The sequence below is a fragment of the Gekko japonicus genome, unplaced genomic scaffold (genome assembly GCF_001447785.1).
Source record: "Gekko japonicus isolate JY-2015 unplaced genomic scaffold, Gekko_japonicus_V1.1 scaffold542, whole genome shotgun sequence".
Classification (NCBI taxonomy): domain Eukaryota; kingdom Metazoa; phylum Chordata; class Lepidosauria; order Squamata; family Gekkonidae; genus Gekko; species Gekko japonicus.
In genome coordinates, this window is record NW_015163104.1 from 1,006,289 (window position 1) to 1,017,611 (window position 11,323).

General features: G+C 47.0%; 1 protein-coding gene across 1 annotated transcript; it reads right to left on the reverse strand.

Annotated features, from left to right (window-relative positions):
* Positions 1-6,384: 6,384 nt before the first annotated feature.
* Positions 6,385-10,762, reverse strand: LOC107106592 (zinc finger protein 260-like; the record flags this gene model as incomplete). Its single annotated transcript, XM_015406773.1, has 2 exons — positions 6,385-8,586; positions 10,596-10,762. Coding segments are annotated over 2 exons (2,041 nt in total), but the record flags the coding sequence as incomplete, so codon positions are not given.
* Positions 10,763-11,323: the final 561 nt, after the last annotated feature.

Genomic DNA, 11,323 nt, shown 5'->3' on the forward strand with positions numbered 1-11,323 from the left:
AGAACGACCTTTGAGTCCAGGGGAACTTTTTAAACCGACCAAGTTTAATTCTGGGTATAAGCTTTTCGTGTGCATGCACACTTCTTCAGATATATATGCACTTGTTGTTGTTCAGTCGCACAATCGAGTCCGACTCTTCGCGACCCCATGGACCACATCACGCCAGACCCTCCTGTCTTCCGTCATGCTCCGGAGTTTGCTCAATTTCATGTTCGTTGCATCGATGATGACACTGTCTAACCATCTCATCCTTTGCCGCCCCCTTCTTCTTTGACCTTCAGTCTTTCCCAGCATCAGGGTCTTCTCCAGTGAGTGCTCCCTTCTCATTTTTTGGCCAAAGTATTTGAGCTTCAGCTTCAGTGTCTGGCCTTCCAGGGAACAGTCAGGATTGATTTCTTTGAGGATTGACTGAGTTGATCTCCTTTCAGTCCAAGAAGGTGCACAGTGAACCTTACTACACCGTAAGGTATTGCTTTATTTATTTATTTAATTTACTTCATTTATATCCCGTAGGGGTGCCAGGTCCCCCCTGGCCCTGGTGGGGGATGGGGGGTAGGGTTAAACATAAGAACATAAGAGAAGCCAATGTTGGATCAGGCCAATGGCCCATCTACTCCAACACTCTATCACACAGTGGCCAAAAATACCAGTGTCATCAGGAGGTCCAGCAGTGGGGCCAGGACACTAGGAGCCCTCCCACTGTTGCCCCCCCCCCAAGCACCAAGAATATAGAGCATCACTTCCCCCAGCACAAGACTTCCTATCTATACCTTGTGGCTAATAGCCACCGATGGACCTCTGCTCCATATGCTTATCCAGTGCCCTCTTGTCCATACTTGTAGCCGCTTCCCCTCCTGTGGCAGTGAATTCCATGTGTTAATCACTCTTTGGGTGAAGAAGGACTTCCTTTCATCTGTTCTGACCCGACTGCTCAGCAATTTAATTGAGGGTTCTCATATTCAGGTTAGGAAACTCCTGGAAATTTGGGGATATACCCTGGGGAGGACAGGGACGTCATAGGGGTACAATGCCACAGAGCCCACCCTCCAAAGCATCCATTTTCTGCAGGGGAATTGATCTCTGTAGACTGGAGAAGAGCTATAATTCCAGGGGATCCCCAGGTCCCACCTGGAGGCTGGCATCTCTCATTATCCCATCTTTCTCCCCAACGCTGAACCAGAGCAGCTTCCGTCATTCTCCTCCATTTTGTCCTCACAACAACCCTGTGAAGTAGGTTGGGTTAGTTAGGCTGAGTGTGTGTGTGCGACCTTCCCAAAATCACCCAGCAAGCTTGCATGGCAGAGAGAGGATTTGAACCCTAAGTCTGAGGCTCTCAGCCACTGCATTGCACTGGCTCACCCTGTGTACTGCCTTGAGTGTATTGTGATGATTGTGACAGAAAAGACGTAGCTCAATTTCAACAGTCATGTTCCCAAAACAAGGTACAGGAAGTAATCAAGAATATATATTTTCCAAAATTTCTCTCTACGTAATACTGTGTTGGGGAAAATAGCACAGGCCTCCCAACCCCACCCAGCTTGATAAAGGAGGGGGATAAGACCGGCAGGGACCCTGTAGTTTCAGGGAGAGGGAGAAGGAGAAGAAGAAGAAGAGGAGGAGAAGAAGAGATTGGATTTATACCCCGCCCTTCACTACCCAAAGGTGTCTCAGAGCGGCTTACAAACTCCTCTCCCTTCTCCTCCCCACAACGGACACCCTGTGAGGTAGGTGGGGCTGAGAGAGCTCTTGACAGAAACTGCTCTTTTTCAAGGACAGCTCTTATCAGAACTACGGCTTCCCCAAGGTCATCCAGCCAGGTGCAAGTGGAGGAGTGGGGAATCAAACCCGGTTCTCCCAGATTAGAGTCAGCACACTTAACCACTACACCAAACTGGCTCTCAACAGACACCCTGTGAGGTAGGTGGGGCTGAGAGAGCTCTGAGAGAAATGGCTCTTTTTTCAAGAACAGCTCTTATCAGAACCATGGCTTGCCCAAGGTCATCCAGCCAGGTGCATGTGGAGGAGTGGGGAATCAAACCCAGTTCTCCCAGATTAGAGTCTGCACACTTAACCACTACACCAAACTGAGAGAGAGACAACTGTTCCAAAGTAACTCTTATTTATTGAAATACAAAACCATAGTGCAAAAATATTCAAGCAAGTAGCAATTCCAATCATTCATCACATTAGACGAAGAGTGCACTTATATCCGTTTCATAGGAGCGTGGAATCAGAGCGGGAAGGGGCCCTACAGGCCATCTAGCCCAACCCCCTGCTCAATGCCGGATCAGCCTAGAGCATCCCTGACAAATGTTCATTCAGCCTCTGCTTGAAGACTGCCAGTGAGGAGGAGCTCACCACCTCCCGAGGCAGCTGATTCCACTGTGGCACAACTTTGACCTTCCCACCCTTAATTAAAACCCATTATGGCGAGTCCTATCCCCGGCTGCCAACAGGAACAGCTCCCTGCCCTCCTCTAAGCAACAGCCTGTCAAATACTTCAAGAGAGCAATCACGTCTCCCCCTCAACCTCCTCTTCTCCAGACCGAAAGTTCTCCTCAGTCTTTCCTCATAGGGCTTGGTCTCCAGGAATGTAGGAATACACATTCCGGCTTCCCTGCAAATCGCCCACAATGGGGGTAATTTGGCAAGGAGCCCCGAACAGTGGCAGACACTGACATTATATAGGGGGGGAAATCCAGAGTAGCTGTCAGTTAAGAAATGTCGAAACCCAAACCCTTCCCCTCGCTGACCAGATGAACTCTGCTCAGTGGCAGCTCATAATCTTCTTGGTTAGAAACACCCAATCTCCTCCCACTGTGTCAAGGCAGAATTCTGGAGCCACACACCCTGGTATCTCAACAGTCTTGACTTCCAGGATGAACTCAGAAAGGTCAACCGTTCTTCTAGAGCAGAGGGCATTGTCAGAACAGAGGGCATTGTCAGGACTGAGAGAGGCATAGAACGATATCTAATCCTTATGCAAAGCCTTGTGGGAGAGAGAACCAGAGAGGCACAAGCTAATTCAGGCTGCTACACAGAAATTGCCTTGCTTATAATTCTGCCACATACTGCTTCTTAACTCATTCGTTTTAAGCAGATTACCAAAATATAGAAAAGATAGACCCCATTTGAACGGCTGCGGAAACCTATCGCATAAAATCTTGCAGCTAAAAGAGTGATAGATCTGCTATTATCTTCTAATAAAAGAGGTAATGTCTCCATATGATCTATATTTTGGAGCAAAGGAGGAATTAAAAGATTTACAGGTATTTTTTTTAAAAAAGCTCGGAGTACTTAGTGTAAGTTATTCCCCCCTGCTCTGTTTTATCGCCACAACAACCCTGTGAGGTAGGTTATGATGCAAGAGAGCAATTGGCCCAGGGTCACCTAAGGGGCTTCATGTCCCCTTTGGACCCCCCCCCAACCATGATGACCGTGACAGATGAAGTGATACTTCTCAGACTCTCCCAGGCCAACCGATTAGCGGTCATAGGACAAGAATCCAATACAGATAAGGGGGCTATCCTCCTTCCTGCTCCTGTACCAGGGGCACAAATTGAACATATAAACAGATCACTCCGTGGCTCAGTAACAAGGACATGGTGATAAGTATTTAAAGCCAAGGAAATGTTCAGATCTGGCCTGCAAAGCAGATTAGATACACGTACGGAGAAACTGTTGCACACCAACCCTGGGTTGAGAAATTCCGGGGTTGGAGCCTGGGGAGGGTGAAGTTTGGGGAGAGACCTCAGCAGGGTATAATGCCACGGAGTCCACCCTTAAGGACATAAGAACAGCCCTGCTGGATCAGACCAATAGTCCATCCAGATCAGCATCCTGTCCCCACACAGTGGCCAACCAGCTCCTCTAGCGGGCCAACAGCAGGGCAGAGAGGCCGAGGCCTTCCCCTCATGTTGCCTCCTGGCTCTGGGATTCCGAGGCTTAAAGTGGAGGTTCCCCTCAGTCACCATGACTACTAGCCATTGACAGACGTATCCTCCATGAATCTGTTTAATCCCCTTTTGTGGGCAGGACTACATCCTCTGGCAGCGAATTCCACATTTGAATCACTCTCTGTGTAGACTGGTATTTCCTTTTGTCCATCCTGAACTCCCTGCCCCTCAGCTTCATTGGATGCCCTCCCATTTCTGGTATTTTGGGAGAGGGAGAAAAATTATTCTTTGTCAACTGTCTTCGGCCCATGCATAATTTTATAAACCTTTTTTATGGCCCCCTTTAGTTGTCTCTTTCCTAAACTGAAAAGTACCTAACCACTACGCCAAGTAGGCGATCAGAAGACAGCCCCTAACCTTTGAAAAACCCTGCTATATATATCTTCTTGCCCCTAAAGGAAAGCAAGGTAGGCGTAAGAAAGAATGCCGTAACATAACCAGACCCCTTTGCCGTAAGAACAACAACACTGTGACCCCAAGTGCCTCTAGGCCAGTGTATTGAGATGCAATAAGTATTCAGCATGTGTGATGTGTATAAGATCATGCCAATCTATGTGACAGTTGTCAAAGTGACTGTCAGTCCAGGTGACCAGACCAAACCGGTTCTGGCTGGTGTAATGCTGATCTGTTATTCGGCCCATGCATAATTTTATAAACCTTTTTTATGGCCCCCTTTAGTTGTCTCTTTCCTAAACTGAAAAGTCCCTAACCACTACGCCAAGTAGGCGATCAGAAGACAGCCCCTACCCTTTGAAAAATCCTGGTATATATATCTTCTTGCCCCTAAAGGAAAGCAAGGTAGGCGTAAGAAAGAATGCCGTAACATAACCACACCCCTTTGCCGTAAGAACAACAACATTGTGACCCCAAGTGCCTCTAGGCGATCAGGAGTCTCCAGATTAGACAGGAGATATACAGGACCTTAATGTATAAAGTTTTGTCTTTGGAGATGGCACAGCTCAGCACAGGAATGTAAACCCCACACGTTTTGGAGCTCACACCCAGGCCCCGCTTTGCTTCTAGGAAAGCAGGCATTGTGCGTACAGTAATGCTTCATGGGAAGGACCAAAGTCTGCTTTTGTTTGCAATGGGCTTCATACATGACTGAACAAGGACCCCATGATCCAAATTCTGCCACAGACCACCTCTGAACATCTCTTGCCTTGAAAGACCCCACTAGGGGGAGCCCTCAGTTGGCTGTGATTAGACAGCACTTCCCCTCACTGCATTTGTAGGTGGTAACCCAGAACACGCCTTCAAGAGAGAAATATCTTTATCCAGGAAGAGCTGCAGATCGCTGATGGTGTACTGGACTAGTTTGAACTGGGCACCATAAGTGACAACCAGTGGTGTTCTAGAGAGCCAGTTTGGTGCGGTGGTTAAGAGTGGCGGACTCTAATCTGGAGAACCGGGTTTGATTCCCCACTCCTCCACTTGAAGCCAGTTGGGTGACCTTGGGCCAGTCACAGCTCTCTCAGTCCCTAAAAACAAGCCTAGCTCGCCAGCAGCATAACGCTGAGAGCTAGAACTTGCAGCTGCCAGACAATCTTTGGCTCGTCTGACTATTCTACACACAATGCCATGTTATAGTTAATTAATTAGTGGTGTTCTGTTGTACATTTTGGGGGCCTACCTTGCAGGAGGGCATTTCTGGGTATCAATCTGGCTCTATCGGTCTGTTTCTTCACTTCATTGAACGAATCTTATCGTCTCAAGGATGCATCTTGTCAATCAGGTGTCCCAACAATGGTGCCCAATGCCCATGGGTACTCACCAAGTGCTTTTAGAAAGTGGGCAGGGCTAGGCGGGGCTTTCCCCCAGCAGACCTTCTGATTGGCTGTGCAGATTAAAAGGCGTCCTGTTCAACAGAGCTTCTACCTGAGTTGTTACTATTAGATCAATGTTTGAGTCCAGTGGCATCTGATGAAGTGTGTACGCCCACGAAAGCTTATACCCAGAATTAAACTTTGTTGGTCTTATATAACTTTTTATTTGTAACTTTTACAAATAACACAATAAAACAATACCACAGGTCAAAGAAGAAGGGGACGGCAAAGGATGAGATGGCTAGACAGTGTTATCGATGCAACGAACATGAAATTAAGCAAACTCCGGAGCAGGACGGAAGACAGGAGGGCCTGGCGTGATGTGGTCCATGGGGTGGCGAAGAGTCGGACTCGACTGTGTAACTGAACAACAACAACAATTTGTAGGGTTGCCATAAGCCAGAAGTGACTTGATAACACACAAACACACAACCAATGCTCTCCCCAACTTCTGAAATTTAACCTAAATATAACGTGTTTGTAAACTCGGCTACCGCTCCCCAGGGCAAGCAGAATTTCTGCCATGCGTGGATTCTCTCATTCTGTGCATGCACACAAAAGCTTATACCTTGAATAAAACTCTGTTGGTCTTAGAGGTGCCACTGGACTTCGAACTGTGTTTTCATACACATATATACGAACTGTCTTATAATGAGACAGACCACTGTCTATCAAGGCTGGTATCCTGCACTCGTGACTTGCAGCTGTTCTCCAGGGGTCTAAGGCCTTTCAGATCACCCACTACCCAATCTTTTAACTGGAGACAGAATCTGGGACCTCTTCTGCATGCCAAGCAGATTCTGTACCACTGAATAATGCCCCCTCCCGCATCATTCATAAAACGTTTTTCTTAACTTGAGACAGTCCTGGGGTTTTCTCCTGTATACGGGAAGGTTATTTACTTGGAAAACCATTTTCCAATTCAGGGCTTCAACACCTTGTCCCTCCTTTGTGGAGTTTCTGGTGAGCCACCAACTTCCTCCGTGCTCGAAATCTTTTCCCACACTCTAGACACTCATAGGGTTCCTCTCCAGTGTGGATTCTGTGATGCTCAACAAGTGCGTCACTTCGTAGGAAGCTTTTCCCACACTCCAGGCACTTATAAGGTTTTTCTCCTGTGTGGATTCTCTGGTGCCTCTTCAACACTTTGCTTTCACCAAAGCACCTTCCACACTCAGAACATGCAAAAGGTTTCTCTCCTGTATGAGTTCTCTGGTGTGAGACAAGTATCCCCTTTTTGTGGAAAGATTTCCCACACTCCAAGCATCCATAAGATCTCTCTTCCTTGTGGATCTTCTGGTGAACCTGGAGATATTCCTTCCGTTGGAATTCTCTCCCACACTCAGGGCATTGATACGGTTTCTCTGCTGTGTGGATTCCCTGGTGTGACATCAACACTTGTTTTTGAGAAAAGGTTTTTCCACAGACAGGACACAGAAAAGGCTTTTCTCCACTGTGAATTTTCTGATGTGCCACAAGTAACCCCTTCTTGCAAAAACATTTTCCACACTCAGGGCATTCATAGGGTTTCTCTCCAGTATGGATTCTCTGATGATTCACTAAGGATTCCTTACGTAGAAAGCATCTCCCACACTCTAAGCATGCAAAGGGTTTCTCCCCTGTGTGGATTCTCTGGTGTTTTTTCAGCTGTTCTTTTGCAGAGAAGGCTCTCCCACACTCAGGACATGCATAGGGCTTTTCTACGGTGTGAGTTCTCTGGTGCGTTACTAGATAATCCTTTCGACGGAAACGTTTCCCACAGTCCAAGCATTCATGGGGTTTCACTCCTGTGTGGATTCCCTGCTGTTTCTTGAGTTCTGATTTGGTGCAGAAAGCCCTTCCACATTCAGGGCACTTGTGCAGGTTGTCCTTGGTATGGATTCTCTGATGTATCTGAAGTGACTTCTTTCGGAGAAAACTTTTCCCACATTCCAAGCATTTATAGCACCTTCCGGCCATGTGAATTTTCTGGTGTTTGTTTAAATATGCTCTTTCTCGGAATGCCTTTCCACACACAGAGCATGCAAAGGGTTTCTCTGCAGTGTGAAGTCTCTGGTGTGACACAAGCAGTCCCTTTCGGTGAAAACTTTTCCCACAGTTGGGGCATCTGTGAGGACCTTCTTGTTTGTGGATTCCCTTATGATACATAAGGTGCTCCTTCCGTTGGAAAGATTTCCCACATTCAAGACATCCATAGGGTCTCTCTCCTGTGTGAATCCTCTGGTGCCTATTCAAATCACCTTTCTTAGAAAAAGATTTCCCACATGTGGGGCACGTGAAACGGCTTTCTTGCCTGTGGGTTCTTTGATGAGACTGAAGATGTGTAAGCCATCGGAAGACCTTCTGACACACTCGGCACTTATACGAACACACTTTTCGGTGGATGCTCTCATGTTTCAGCAAGTGATCCTTCCGTATAAATCTCTTCCTACACTTTGTGCATTCATATGGTTTTTCTCCTGTATGGATTCGTTGATGTCTAATAAATTCATAATTGGACTTGAAGATTTTCCTGCAATCAGTGCATGTGTATTTTTTTTTGCTTGTGGAGGAAGTTCTGGGGTTCAGTGTTCTGCCTGTTGGGGGGCATTGAGTGGATAAATACAATTGTTTTCTCTTTCTCCCTGCTGGCTGCTTATACTGATGCTTGGGGATCACAAAAGTCAGGGAAATTCCCCCTTGAGAAGTCCCCAGTAAAGTCCCAGGAAACTGAGTAGGCTCTGGATCTCTGTGCTGAAGTTCCTCTTCCAACTGCACCACAGTTGAGACAGAGAGGAAATCCTGAAGGCTATCACTTTGAATTCCTTGAAAAAAATAAGAGCAAAGAAGAGAAGAGAATATGAATATTTTTAGAGGTTGTGACATAAAAACCCTGGCATAATCAGCTATGAATTTACAACATATTTTTAAAATATGATAATTCATATCCCTAACAGTCATTTTTTGGGCAGAAATATTTTCTGAAATGCTCACAGTGTAGGGTTGCCAGACAGGGGTGCTGACAGGCCGTGCCCCCAAGCTGCTGATCAGCTCGCTAGTGGGGGGACTTACCAGCAGAAAGAAGAAGGCCTAGGCCACATTGCTAGCATCACACAGGAAGTGATGCCATCATGCCAGTGACTTCCAGGTGATCCTTTCATATATAGGCAAAAACTCTATGGTAGAAGCCAGTTTTACCATAGAGTTTTTGCCTATATATGAAAGGATCACCTGGAAGTCACTGGCATGATGACATCACTTCCTGTGCTACACTCGCAACATGGCCTCGACCTTCTTTCTACTGGTAAGTCCTCCCCACCCCCCACCAGTTGTCAGGAGGGACCTGGCAACCCTACCACAGTGATAGGCAGACCAAAGAAATGGACCCCAGTGACACAGCAGCCAATCAGAACACGGCTGTAAATCAGCTAATAACAGCTGAACTAGGAAAAGTTAAGATCTGGCTAGGAGAGGTTAAATGAGACAGAAGTTAGGTTTTAAGGCTGAAGGACAAAGTTAAGTTTTGAAGGCTGGGAGTTAGGCTTTGAGGGTTGATCTAACAGTACTGTGAAGTAAAGATTTGTAGGATATCAGATTTTTGATTAAGTTTCCTTGTCAAGGCACCTGAGAAGGCCTGCAGGGCTTTGCTGAGCCTGATGTGTAACTAAGCTGCAGCAGAGTGCAGTATTTATGTTATAAACCCGCCTGTAAAACCTAACATCCCAACTGCCACATAAATGTTACTATTTACCTCAGTTTTTGTATGTTTTATTCTTTGTTCTTATGCATGTGAAAAAGCAAATCATCTTGTGCCTGTCAGTTCTACCTCATTTATCAGTCCAGGATCTCAGGCCCAGATCCTTTCCTTTCAAACCCAGTTTTGTCTCTCTTTTTAATTCCCTGCGGGAAACCTTGGGGAATTTCACATTACCCGTCTTCTCCCGGTTTCAAGCCGGGAGTCTTCCGTTTCCAGATGAACCGGTACAGGGCTGCCGTTTCACACACGGCTTGCCCCTACCGGAAAGGAGCCGATTCACAAGCGGTTCGGCATTTCACACTGGCACCGCTTTGTTTTCCCGCCGTTTTCTTCCCGCGCGGTCGGTCGGTTTTTTTTAAAGTCCGTTTTATAGCGATATATCGATATATCGCTATACCAGAACCTCAAACGATCGCAATAGTGATCCCATTGGAATACATTGACTCCACTGGGATACATGCCATGGCTACATCTGCCCCCTAGGAACAAGTACCCTATTGGACAGCAGGCTTCCAGCTGGGCACCAGGGCATCAGTGATTGGTGACAGCAATCTAGCTAACCCTTCCATGCCCTGAGACAAGTCAGGAGAAGATGAAGGGGTGACAGCTTGCCAGCTGGAGGCAAACACCCCATTGGACAGCAGGATTTGGTGGGAAATCAGGGCATCAGGGATTGGTGAGACAGATGTTGCTACCTCAGCCTGATGTGCACCCATCCAGGACAAGAGGCGATTGGCTGGCACAGAGATGGACCAGGTATAAAGGACAGGGAGGAAAAACCCTCACCTTTGTGGGTTGAGGTTGGAGATTGGCAGGCTGGTTTTGAGTGATTGATTGGATTTGGTGTGACTGTGTGAGAGGCTACTGATCTTCATGGTCTCCATAACCATCTTGCTGCAAATGATCCTGGAGGTGTTGCAGATGATGATCAGCAGCACAGTAGCTTTGAAAGAGGTGCTTACGCACTACATTCATATGTCTAGGAGGAGGAGGGGGGGGAGAGGAGAACTGACATGCATGCCTTGAGCCATGCACCCTCCAGGTACAATCGGAGGACATCTATCAGGGCATGGGCACCTGTCATTGCTGCCCATATAGTCCCGCGACGCTGGTGGGTGAAAGACAGGAGTGAGGACTGGTGGACCAACACGGTGATGGCCACATGGATCAATGAGGACTGGCTGAAGAATGTCCGGATGTCCAGGGCAACCTTCTTTGAACTAGCTGGCACCCTGAGGCACCGTCTGGAGCGGCAGAACACACAGATTAGGCCATCCATTCCGGTGGAGAAAAGACTGGCCATCACCCTGTGGTACCTGGCAAACCAGGAATATTTCCGGAACCTGAGACATCAGTTCGGTGTGGGCCTGTCAACGGCATTTCTTATCATGAAGGAGGGGTGCCGAGCAATTCTAGAGGAGCTTTCCAAATGAAGTTGGATCAGTGAGTATGGATTCTGCATTTTCAGGAGTTCCATGGGGTTCATTTAACACAGATGCTTGCCAAGGGTCTTTTGTAGGTTCAGTGACAGCACTGTGATTTGGGTTCCATAGATTAAGTAGCTGTAGGTAACTCCCTGCTGTTTCTATGGATAATTACTCTCACTATTCTGTAATGGCATTTATGCTAGTCCAGTGTAGAAACGTGTCATCTACCTATTTTTTATCCGTTACAGAAACTTGTTTTCTGGTCCATATTGAATTTATAGGTTGTATCCCTTCTGATTGCGTCTACATGACTGTATTATATTTTTATAGCCATCTTGCCACTCAATATTTTGCCCTCTGAGGAAGGCCTATGCAGGC